The sequence below is a fragment of the Rutilus rutilus genome, assembly GCF_951802725.1.
Source record: "Rutilus rutilus genome assembly, chromosome: 1".
Taxonomy (NCBI): domain Eukaryota; kingdom Metazoa; phylum Chordata; class Actinopteri; order Cypriniformes; family Leuciscidae; genus Rutilus; species Rutilus rutilus.
Genome location: NC_140209.1, coordinates 7,661,711 through 7,674,398, shown reverse-complemented (window position 1 = coordinate 7,674,398; position 12,688 = coordinate 7,661,711). Strand labels below are relative to the sequence as shown.

General features: G+C 37.7%; 1 protein-coding gene across 6 annotated transcripts; it reads left to right on the top strand.

Annotated features, from left to right (window-relative positions):
* The first annotated feature begins 924 nt into the window (after positions 1-924).
* Positions 925-11,860, top strand: LOC311302676 (GTPase IMAP family member 8-like). Of its 6 annotated transcripts, none has more exons than XM_084428687.1 (6): positions 925-1,031; positions 2,221-2,284; positions 6,074-6,687; positions 6,774-9,079; positions 10,018-10,086; positions 11,092-11,860. In XM_084428687.1, the coding sequence occupies exons 3-4, from the start codon at positions 6,105-6,107 to the stop codon at positions 8,171-8,173; spliced, it is 1,983 nt and encodes a 660-aa protein (XP_084284813.1). In that variant the 5' UTR covers positions 925-1,031; positions 2,221-2,284; positions 6,074-6,104; the 3' UTR covers positions 8,174-9,079; positions 10,018-10,086; positions 11,092-11,860. The 6 variants fall into 6 exon arrangements, with proteins under 6 accessions (XP_084284813.1, XP_084284811.1, XP_084284810.1 ...); XM_084428685.1 differs by lacking the exon at positions 2,221-2,284 and having other exon boundaries at positions 942-1,031; positions 6,774-8,681; positions 8,969-9,079; XM_084428684.1 differs by lacking the exon at positions 2,221-2,284 and adding an exon at positions 10,795-10,909 and having other exon boundaries at positions 942-1,031.
* Positions 11,861-12,688: the final 828 nt, after the last annotated feature.

Below are 12,688 nucleotides of genomic sequence, written 5' to 3'. Positions count from 1 at the left end.
TAATTCACTCTTCCACTTCTTCTGAATCAGTTTGTGGTTCAAACATATGGCTGGATTAAACCAGTATTTCATGAAGTTTCCTCCTTCAGTTCACTGAATAAAAGTGGAGCAAGTCCAAGCTGGTGTGATTGAGTTAAGTGGGGCTAATTAAGTTACATTCGAGCCATTTTGAATACATAAAGACTTTTTTTTATTTTTATGTCATTTTGATGATCAAATATGTGTTGTAAGAGACAAAATTAGTGACTGCAGGCTTTTAACATGATGATATCATCAGAGACTGATGATGAAAGACTAGACAAAATCCACAGATTGATGAATTAGTATTGTTTCAATAAATTAACATTCAGACAAGCGTCCAAACATGCACAGCTGAGTAATGAGGACTTGCATAATTATACGAAATTGTGTGTAATAAAATAAAATGAATAAAAATAAAATATGACAAAGTACTGAATTGTATGTCACTTTGACAGTGGAGATTTTTTATGAATTTTAAGAAGATGATGACCAGTTTTATAAAGATTATCTGGCAGCTGATGGTTTTCTCAACACATCCCACATTTCACTAACTTTTAATTCTGATCGTATGATTCACGATTCAATTCTAATTGCTGTATATTTGAACCACATGTCGTAAAAAAAAATCATGATGGTTGTGAGAAATAATAATAAACATTGAATGATACTAATAAACACTGAACTCTGAACCTGCCTGATAATAAATCATGATGCAATCTAATTTAATAACTGTTTTGTTGAAAATGGAATGCTAACATTTTACATACATTATAAAACTTAATCAGTTGGCAGACTATACTATTTTTTGGAGAAAACCTCGCAGGTCCTGTTGGTTTACTTTTGTTTTACTCTGTTGTCATTCAGTTCAACAGCCCAGTAGGGGGCGAAATATTCATAAAATGTGACACCAACTCGCCAATAAACCGAAGAAGGAGAAGAGCAGAGGAGCGGAAGAGAAATGAGACTGGAGCCGCACGACGTAGATACTTTTTGTTTTATTCTCGCACGAGGTATGGTTTAACAACATTTTATTACAAGATCAGAGGTTTTGGCTTGTAAAAATTGATTAACAGAGAACTGCTGGTGTTCTGTAAATGTGTGCTAACGTTATACCTTCTCAGGATTATGTACTGCTAGCAGTAAAAACAGTCATAATTCAAGTTAAAACATAAAAATTAGCACATGTCGTGGGAAAAAAGCTTTCGTATTTACTGTTATCCCAGCAAACATGCCAGTGTGGGCCCACTGTGGGTAAGTGTGGGTTTTCTGTGGGACAGTGTGGGCAAGGGCAAACCCTTTCGGGCCCCATGTGGGCTTTCTGTGGGCAAGCCCACTGTGGGACTGCCCACAGAAAACCCACACGGGCCCCCAGTGGGTTAGCCCATGTGGGGCCCATAGCAGTTTTGCCCATTTGGGCCCCCATTAGGATTTACTGTGGGCAAGCCCACTGTGGGACTGCCCACAGAAAACCCACACGGGCCCCCAGTGAGTTAGCCCATGTGGGGCCCATAGCAGTTTTGCCCATTTGGGCCCCCATTAGGATTTACTGTGGGCAACCCACCGTGGGACTGCCCACAGAAAACCCACACGGGCCCCCAGTGGGTTAGCCCATGTGGGGCCCATAGCAGTTTTGCCCATTTGGGCCCCCATTAGGATTTACTGTGGGCAACCCACCGTGGGACTGCCCACAGAAAACCCACACGGGCCCCCAGTGGGTTAGCCCATGCGGGGCCCATAGCAGTTTTACCCATTTGGGCCCCCATTAGGATTTACTGTGGGCAACCCACTGTGGGACTGCCCACAGAAAACCCACACGGGCCCCCAGTGGGTTAGCCCATGCGGGGCCCATAGCAGTTTTACCCATTTGGGCCCCCATTAGGATTTACTGTGGGCAACCCACTGTGGGACTGCCCACAGAAAACCCACACAGGCCCCCAGTGGGTTAGCCCATGCAGGGCCCATAGCTGTTTTTCACTGTGGGGCCACCATGAGGGTTTACTGTGGGCAACCCACCATAACAGTACAGTTAAATCATTGTTTTAAGATTAGAAGCTCAGGGTAAATCAAACTATTTTAACGATCCTGTAAAATGTCATAAATGTTATTTCATTCAACAGTCAATCCCATACTTAACTAAAACTGCACACAGTCAACAAGATAGCAAGACAAGTACTATCGTTACCTGTTTGCTTGTTGCAGCTGTTCCCAGACAGACGGATAAAGTCAGACAGACCACCCAGTTAACACAGAACATTCCCCTAAGGTTAGTATTGGTAGGGGCACATTCTTTTTTGGTTTTATTTTTATGTAACCATAAAATAATGTTCCCAGAACGTTGCTGGGTGGTTACTTTTAAATAACCTAAAAATAACTTATAGAGAATGTTTCCTAATGGTTATTTTTAAGTTATTATTTTGCAACCATAAAATAACGTTCCCAGAACGTTGCAGGGTGGTTATTTTTTGAATAACCTTTATAGAGAACGTTCCCTAATGGATATTTTTAAGTTATAATGTTGCATAATTGATCTCACTGAGGTTATAATTAAACAGGTTTTATTAAAATAGGAACAAATGGAACAAACCAAAGTTTTCAAGATATTTTATCTGATTATCAAATAATTCCCTCCATCAATTCTATGTTTATGTAAATGCTGCGTGACTTTTACGTGTTTTAATGGGCGCTCGCGCTGAACATTCGAGCCGCATTTGAACTGGAGCGGAGGCCGTTACCATGGAAACGGGACGACAGCTCAACTGACACAAGCAGTAACTCCGTCTCTCACTGTTGTTTTCACTACTTTCAGGTAAGCTTAGTCCCCAAACTTACACAAATAGTACATACAAATGCTTTTGACACATTCTTTCATGTAAATGACACGCTTCCGTTGAATATTTACTTTATAGAAATGATTTAGTGTCTTCAGGAAAAGTCCGCTAGCATCTCTCATCCGTTAAGTTAACAGTAGCAGCTAACTGTTACTAGCTAGAGGCAGGTTAACTTGTGCTGTAATTTAGGCTTTTAATCACATTGTATGTGTACAGTATATGAGAGATTTTGATAGTATTGTAAAGGTTTTGCTGGCAATTTCCAAATGTGTGAATGAAAGTAAACTAGTGCTAATTTATTTAACTTAAAAATATTCACTGGACGGTTAATTCATTGATTTCACGTGACGTCACATGGAACGCCCACCTGGAGGGCAAATTAAAGGAGTGTTATAATGCCAGTTGTGCCTAGTATTAACATACAATACAGTAGCCTAGTTTGAACCAGTTTAAGATTCCTATTAATTAATTTTATACTCGTATGGCCAACTCTCTCATTATTAATAAATGGTAACACTTTATAATAAGGTTTCATTTTGTTAGCTTTAGTTAACATGAACCAACAATTAGTGAACAATTACTTCTACAGCATTTATTAATCTTAAAGTTAAGATCAACATTAAATACTGTATTTGAAATGTTGTTTGTCCTCTCTCTTTTCAGTATTTATTGCAATCTAATCCTGATTGCAGAATTGAGCTCCAACCCCAGTTAAGCAGACCTGAACCAGTTGATCGAGGTCTTCAGGATCAGCAGACACTACAGACAGGCTGGAGCTAAACTCCTCCATGACCAGGACTGGACACCACTGCTGTAAGTGATCGATCTAGTCATGTTCCGAACATTTTGCAGAGGACCACTGTCCTGCAGACTTTAGCACCAGCCCTGGTCCAGCACGCCTGGACAAGCTAATCAAGCTCTTTTGGTTAAAAGAGCAAGTGAGATTGATCAGGTCTGAACATAAACTGCAAGACAGTGCACTTCGAGGACCAGAGATTGACTATTAATTAGTCAATAATCACTGATGAAAAAATAATAATTTTTATTTGTATAGATTTATGTAATATTTGACTAATATTCAGTTGTCTTCTCTCTTTTTTCCTTAATTGTGATGTGTCTCAAACAGCTAAATAATAAACCCAAAAGAGCCACTCAGGCACAGGTCACTCTTTTTCTGTGTAAGTACTCGTTTGACCGTCAGACACATTCCCTCTATTTTTGGGTAATAAAAATAACATATTCAGGCTGCAAGTTAAATCTATCAATGATTTATTGATAAAGACATTAAAAGGTTTGTTCTTCATGTTGTTCCAAACATGTATTATTTACTTTTTTCTGTGGAATGCAAAAGAAGATATTTTGAATTATGTTTAATCTGTTTTGTACAATGAAAATCCCATTGGATCCCATTGACTTTTTGAGTCATTTTTCAAAATATCATCTTCCACAGAAGAAATCATGCAGGTTTGGAACGACATGAGTGTGAGTACAAAGTGACAAAATTATTCTTTACGTTGTGTTGATAATTTTAGTAAACTGTTCTCATGCTCTTATTTCATCATGCCCTCAGTTGGTTCACTCTCTGTATGTTTCTCTTTCAACAACACCGCCTAAATTTGTTTTTAATAATAATAAACACCTGTAACTATTTTTCCGGAACTCAAATTATTCTCAGGTTTCTCCAGTCATATATAAATTAGGCTACACTTGGAACAACCCTTGTTTTTGTTTTTTTGTAAAAAAATGTGTTAACATTTCAATTGTTGTTGTTTTTTTCTCACGTTAGAGAAAAAACTGACACAAAAAACAGCCAGGCCGCAGCATCCGAAGGGGTTGATCCTGATCCTGTTAAATCATAATGCAAGAGACTGGGATGGTGGAAGGAGCAGAAGAACCAGAGGACTTGAGGACTCTGAAGACAAAAGACTCAAAATCTATTTAAAATAAATGCTGCTCTTTTGACAGTTCTGTTCAAACGTTCCTAATTTTTTTTCCACGATTTACATGCTGACGACTGGATGCTGGCTACTGTAATAAATTATTAACATAATTTTTTAACATCCCAGGAATAATTACTTTGTAAAATAGATTAAAACAGAAAACAGTTATTTTAAGTTGCAACAATATTTCAGAATATTGCTCTTTTTAATGTATTTATTAAATAAATGCAGCTTTGATGAGATGAAGGGATTTCTTTCAAAAGTATTTAAAAAAAATTACTGACCCCAAACTTTTGAACGGTAATGTATTGTGTATATATATATATATATATATTTTTTTTACATGACTGTGAATAAATAAAATTATTATTTGAAACATATAACTTATAATGTACTATTTCAACAAGTGCAATTATTTTGCATGTATTGTGGCAAATGCTAAGTACAACCAAACTAATCTTGTTGTTTGTTAAGGCCACAGGTATATTACAATACATCTTTGCATTGTCCACAGTATGCCCACACTTTTCCCAGTGTACCCACAGTATGCCCACACTTTTTACAGTGTTCCCACAGTATGCCCACACTTAACCCAATGTACCCACAGTATACCCACACTTTGCCCACAGCGTGGGCTTGCTGTGGGCCCACAACTGGTCCCAATGGGGGCCCACTCTACTTAGTGTGGGCCAGCCCACAGTCAGCCCACACTTTGGGCTGTCCCGATGGGGCCCTACCTGGGCCCCATAGTGTGGGGCCCACATGTGCCCCGCATTTTACGCTGGTATCTGGGCCCACAGTGGGCTGCCCACAGTGGTCCCACACGGGTCCCTAAGGGGTTTGCTGTGGGCCCACAACTGGCCCCAATGGGGGCCCACTCTACTTAGTGTGGGCTAGCCCACAGTCAGCCCACACTTTGGGCTGTCCCGATGGGGCCCCACCTGGGCCCCATAGTGTGGGGCCCACATGTGCCCCGCATTTCACGCCGGTATCTGGGCCCACAGTGGGCTGCCCGCAAGGGCCCCATTCGGGCCCCAAAGGAGCATGTTTGCTGGGATGTTGATGCGCATTTCGATAATAAATTATAGTTGGTCAATAGAGTTCCGTCGAATACTAATTCAAGCGATAGGCCTAGTAAAAAATAAAAACAAAAGTTGAACCGGTCGAGACATTGCTAAGACCAGGACAATATCACATAACGAGCCGTATAATATGATATTAACTCTAAAATAATGTTTATATAGCAAGTTAATTGCACTAACAATTGCATGCGTTCGCTTTCAGGTTTTTGCTAACTTCACTTGCATCACTGTAAATGGCTGAAATGAATGTAGGCCTAGGTCTGAATTTGGTATTACTGGGAAAAACTGCAGCTGGGAAAAGTTCATCAGGAAACACAATACTGGGACGAGAAGCTTTCATCTCAAAGAAAAGCTCTAGATCTGTCACACAAGATGTTGCTGTTGAATCTGGAACTGTTGATGGGTTTCCAGTCACTGTTTATGACACACCAGGATTATTTGATACAGAGCTGAGTGATGATGAGATTCAGCAGAAATATGAAGAGCTTCTTCAGAGATGTGAATCGGATCTCTCTGTGTTTCTGCTGGTCATGAAAGCCGACAGATTCACTAAAGAAGAGAGAGAAACTGTGGAGAAGATTGAGGAGCTGTTAGGAGAAGAACGCTTGGAGAAAACCTGGATTCTCTTCACCAGAGGAGACGAACTGGAGGAAGAAAACACAACTATAAAAGAGTTCATCGATGACACTGAACCACTGAAGAAACTCGTTCAGAAATATGATCAGAGATATCATGTGTTCAACAACAAGAAAAATAATAAGTTACAAGTTAAAATGCTGCTTGCAAAAATACTTAAGCCATACTTAGACACAATAAGTGAGTCTTTTATACTAATAATAAATATTCATGGACATATTTATTCTTTGAATTTAAAAAGGTTTTTTTTTTTCTTTATCATGTAGTAGAAGATCCTGAAGAGATCCGTAAGCTGAATCCACTGATGAGGAAGATACCAGACAACATTGAACCAGACACTCCATTCTCCAGTCCCTCATCCAGGCGTATTGTTCTTCTGGGTAAAACTGGTGTTGGGAAGAGTGCAGCTGGAAACACAATACTGGGACAGAAAGAGTTTATATCTCTGATGAGAACTAAATCAGTAACCCGTGAATCCTCAGTGAAACACGCCACTGTATCAGGCAGATCTGTGTCTGTAGTTGATACTCCTGGATTATTCGACACACAGATGAAAACTGAAGAGTTAGTGACGGAGATAGCCAGAAGTGTTTATATATCCAGTCCAGGACCGCACGCTTTTATCATCATGTTTCCTGTGAATATGAGATTCACTGAACAGGAGCAACAGATTCCTCAGAAGATTGAGATGATGTTTGGTGAAGAAGTGTTAAAATACTCCATCATTCTCTTCACTCATGGAGATCTGCTGAGAGGAAAGCCCATAGAGAAACTCATTGAGGAGAACAGTAGATTAAGAGATCTAGTTGATCAGTGTGGAGGCAGATTTCACGTCTTCAACAATGAAGATGAGAATAACAGAGATCAGGTGAATGATCTACTGCAGAAGATTGACACAATGATAGAGCAGAATGGAGGAGGACACTTCAGTAATGAGATGATTGAAGATGCTCAGAGACTCAGACAAGAGGAAGAAGAGAAGAGACAGAGAGAGGAAGAGGAGAGAAAGCAACAAGAGGAGAAACAAAGACAAGATGAAGAAAAGAGGAGACAAGAGGAGATTGAGAGAAGAATGAGAGCAGAGATTGAAGCTCAGCTGAAGTCTGAACGAGAAAGACTAGCAACAAGACAGAGAGAGGATGAGGATAGAAAACAACATGAGAAGAAAAGACGAGATGAGAATGAGAGAGAGATAAAGGTGATAGGGGATAGAATCAGAGCAGAGATGGAAGATAAACTAAAGCAGAGAAAAAAAGAGAACAAAACAACAGAGGAAAAAGATAGAGCAAGCTCAGAACATAAAAAAGATGATAAAAAAGAGACTGGATTTGTTGCATTTCTATCCAAGTACAAGGACCATATTTTAGCATGTGCAGTTCTGGGGGGAGGGGTTGTTGCTGCAGCTGGTTTAGCAGGTGCTGGCATTCAAAAACGTAAAGAGGATAAACAAAGACGAGATGAAGAAAAGAGACAAGAGGAGATTGAAGAACAGAGGGAACAAGAGGAGATTGAGAGAGTGGTAAAGGAGACAGAGGACAAAGCTAGAGCAGAGTTTGAAGCTCATCTGAAGTATGAACAAGAACAACTAGTAGAAACGAGACAGAGAGAGGATGAAGATATAAAACAACAAGAGAAACAAAGACTAGATGAGATTGTTGCACTGTAAACCTGAATAAGTTGGCAGAACTCAAGGCAATCAATTGCCTCAAATTTTTAAGTAAAGAAATTAAAATTCTGAGTAAGCAGAACTGGCAGACTTTTATTTTGTACTTACATATTTTAATTGTTCTTAACTTGAAATGTTTGAGGACATTAATTCATTCATTTAACTTACACTTTCATGTGTTCTCAATGTGATCACTATTTTTAGTATAAATTTATCTAGTATTAACAAGCTAGTTTAATAACATACTTATTTGTCAACATGTTAACATTAGTATGTTATACATACACTCTAAAAAATGCTGGGTTATTTTTAAACCCAAATGCTGGGTTGAGCATTTTGACTACGTTGCTGGGTTATTTTCCCCGTAATCAGCTGACAATAACCCAGCAATTGGGTTTGTTTTGGAAACTTTGACCCAGCGCTTACCTCTACGCGCGCTTTTGTCATCACAAATCACAACGTCAACAGGAGGACGAGAGGTTCAAGCAGGAGCGAGTGTAACTTAAAGGTGAGTAACGTTAACACTGTTTTATTCAAACTATCCTAACGTTAAGTTGTCGGCAAATCAATAAGAAGTTATGTTGAAATTAACTGTGAATTATTGACGACAGACCCTTACATTATTTAACGCTTAATGCTCTAACTGTTAGTCTAGATTTTGCGTCTGTCGAACTAGCAACCGTTAGGCTACGTTACACATAATATTCATCATTTTTACATGGTCTGTCATCAATTATTCCACTTATAACACGGTCACACAATGTCTAAATACAGTTCTTGTTGTTTTATCTCCAGAAATTGTGCGCGCTGGCGTCTTGTACTTGAAACATAACGTGACTGACTGACTCGGTGTTGGATTGCAGTGTCACTGGCTAGTGGCTAGCGGCTGCACAAGCTAAAGAAGCTGTAAGTCTACCTATTATTTATCTGTTTTTGTTCGTCATTTTCGAAAAGTAGCTTTACATAAATATTTTATTATGTTGCATCATGTTCTCTGTGTTTGGGTGCGTGGGCCTTAGTTAAAATTGGCTAAAAACCAGCTCTGTAGAAAGTCATCGTCCAGCTTGTACAATTTTCATAAAAAACGGTTGCTATTCTGAAGTCAGTTCAGTGTCGCTTCATTTCCGTTCAAAAACTGTAAAGATGCTCAATTGTGAAGATGCTCTGATATGGTCTGTGCAATCAAATCAATAATATTGTTGAATATTAAGTGCAGTTAGTGCACCTAACTAAGCAAGACAGAGACAACATTGGCAAGGAACCCACACTCCATCAGGTGACAGAATGGAGAGAAAAAAAAAACTTAGGAGAAACCAGGCTTATGTATTAAATAATATACAATTTATTATTTTGGTTTGTCATGCAATTTGGTACACAATCATTAAACTAATTATGATGATCATTGAATGGTGCATTTTTTTTTTTTTTAACTGACAGGAAGAATAAACATTAACAACATTTATTTTTTATTTTTACTATCTTGAAACTGCAATCAAATAAATCATTGGGTGCCTCAGGCAATCATTATATGAACAGATTAATACATTGGAATGAATACATTCTATGAAATATCTACAGGGGATTTTATAAAATATTTTTGAATTATCCACAAAATTAAAATTTCTTCTATTTACAGTCTTGTGAATTGTAGGTAATTAAGCTGTTAAAAAACATTTTCTCTATTTATTTTATTTTTTAATTAGGTAATGATTCATATATAAAAAAAATGTAAGCACAAAAATACATTTTAATGGCAGCTGGCAGTACTAAAAAGACTTGTTAGCACTGCCAGCTAACTTTGTAAATATATTACTAATCAGATGTTTCCTTCTGTTCTTTTACAGCAATGGACATTTTTGATCAACAAAAACTCATCAACTGGAATCTTGAGTGCCTCACTGAGAAATTTGCTGGTAAATATGTGATGAACAATTTTGAATTTCAAATTCTCTTTCTTTGTAGATAATCTTTTTTTTCACAGTTGCATCCGGTGCCAGACCTACCACTTAACCAAGTTTGCTACACCATTCACAATAAGATCAAAAACAAGAATGGCCAATTTACTTGTCCAAAGTACACACATGACACATGACAAGGCTTAAAGGGATAGTTCACTTAGAAATAAAATGTTGGTATGTTTTAGCTCACCTCAAGGGCATCCAAGATGTAGGTGTCTTTGTTTTTACAGTAGTTTCAATTTTGAACTTTTAAAAAGTCCATCGTAAGTACACATTGATGGCCTAAGACACGAATTGAGCAGTTTGTGTGAGAAAACGAACAGTATTTATAGCGTTTTACCTCTTGTACACCACCCCGTCCAAGTGATCTGAGGGCGCGCACGCGTTCTGGCTTGTGCGCAAGTGCCGGAAGTGATCTCTCGCGCGTGTACGTCACTCATTGTTTACACAATGTTTCCGGCACTTGCACTGACTAATCCAGAACGCGCACACACCAGGAAGCGTGCGCGCCCTCAGATCACTTGGACGTGGTTGAAGAGGTAAAAACGCTATAAATACTGTTCGTTTTCTCACGCAAACCGCTCGTTTCGTGTCTTAGGCCATCAATGTGTACTTATGATGGGGAATTATTTAATTTGGACTTCTCTGTGCATGCTCTTTCAGATAGTGACCATAGACCTGCATTATATGACTGACAGACAAGAACGGTTTGACCTAAAAATATCTAAATTGAAACTACTGCGGAAACAAAGACACCTACATCTTGGATGCCCTTGAGGTGAGCTAAAACACACCAAAATTTAATTTCAAAGTGAACTACTGTATCCCTTTACTGTCAAACCCATAGGGTGAATTTAAATTACTTATATTGTAGGGCTGGCATAGGATACCACTTCTGTGCCTAGTCTATGTCAGTGTAATTTCATATAGCCTTGTTTGTTTGTGTTATCTTCCTTTTAGATGAGCAGATAGATGATGACAGCTTCCTGTTGCTGGATGAGAACACAATTGCAACACTCATCCCCGAAATTGTGCAGTTAAAATTCAAAGAGATCCTTTAGCTATTTTTTTTCTTTAAAGGACAAGTTCGGTATTTTACACTTATAGCCCTGTTTTCAGATCGTTTCAAATAGAAAAGCATCTTTTGCAGCAATTTTTGTGTGAGCATATCAGCGAACACCCCTGACCACTCGGTGAGTTTCACGTCTTTGTAAACGAAAGTTTAATGTGTTTTAGGAAGGATTGTTCCAGTGCACATATGCAGCCATTGTGGAGGTGGGGGCTGCTACCACAGAAACCGAAAATTCTCGGGCCAGCAGCATGTGTCCAAATTTCAATCTTAACCGTTCTATTTCATCAGAAACGATCTGAAAACAGGGCTTTAAGTGTAAAATACCGAACTTGTCCTTTAACTTAGGGTGAAAACACTGCCTGTTACACAAAATTCAAGTATACCGTTTTCACGTGTCTCCCATTTGTGCTACACAAGACTAATTGAATGTTTATTTAAATTACCGGTAATTGCAATGATATATTAATGTTTTTCTATTGTATCTTTGTGTTAAGAGAATCAATCTATTTTATACGCAGAGTTTTCACGTGTCTCGCATTTTTGCTGCACAGGACTAATTGAATGTTTATTTAAATGAATTGCAATGATATATATTGTTTTTTTTTATTGTATCTTTGTGTGAAGAAAAACTTTATGTTGCAGTTGACTAATTGTTGATTACACATGAATGTATTTATGATTATATTAATTTCCTGTAATAAACTTTAATTGAATCAATATACAGTAGTGTTATTTTATTAATATTATTTTACAATTTTTGTAAAAAAAAAAAATATATATATATTATTATCATCATCTAAAATGAATAATCTGTAACATGGGGTTGTTTGACCCAGCACTGATTAAAAAACAACCCAGCAAATGGGTTAAAGTATAAAAACCCAACCTGCTGGGTCAAAATAACCCAGCATGTGTTCTGTTCAATATTTACCCAGCGCTGGGTTGCCAAATAACCCAAATTGGGTTGTTTTTAACCCAGCATTTTTTAGAGTGTATATATATATATATATATATATATATATATATATATATATATGGTTAAGTACAGAATAAAGAGCAGTTTCATTCATTTAGCATATTGTGTTTTGAGTTTAGTTTTCTTCTGAGCCCAACAGCACAGACTTTTCTTTTCAGTCGTAGTTGGCACATGACTGACCCTCAAAGTTGAAATATGGTTGAAATAATGTCTTTGTTTTAACGTTGTCACAATGTAACGTTTAATATAACATTTAATGCTAAACAGTTAAAAAGTTTATTTTATTTTTCACAAAATCTGTATGTTGAATCAATGTCATGTCTTCAAGAAATACAACTTTTTAATTATTATTATTTCTAATTATTATTTTGTTATTATTTTAGCATTGTATGATATTTTGATCAAAATAGCTTTAGGCACACACACAAAATTGTAAGTCCAAAAAAAATCACACAAAGCAAAAAGGTTTACTTCACTTCACAGAGTGAAGATTGAGATTGAAATTATAT

Excerpts from the sequence above, each read along its gene's own strand:
- LOC311302676 (XM_084428687.1), top strand. The coding sequence starts at position 6,105 with ATGGCTGAAATGAATGTAGGCCTAGGTCTGAATTTGGTATTACTGGGA. Across the intron at positions 6,688-6,773 it reads GCCATACTTAGACACAATAA|TAGAAGATCCTGAAGAGATC; the intron begins GTGAGTCTTTTA and ends TTTATCATGTAG.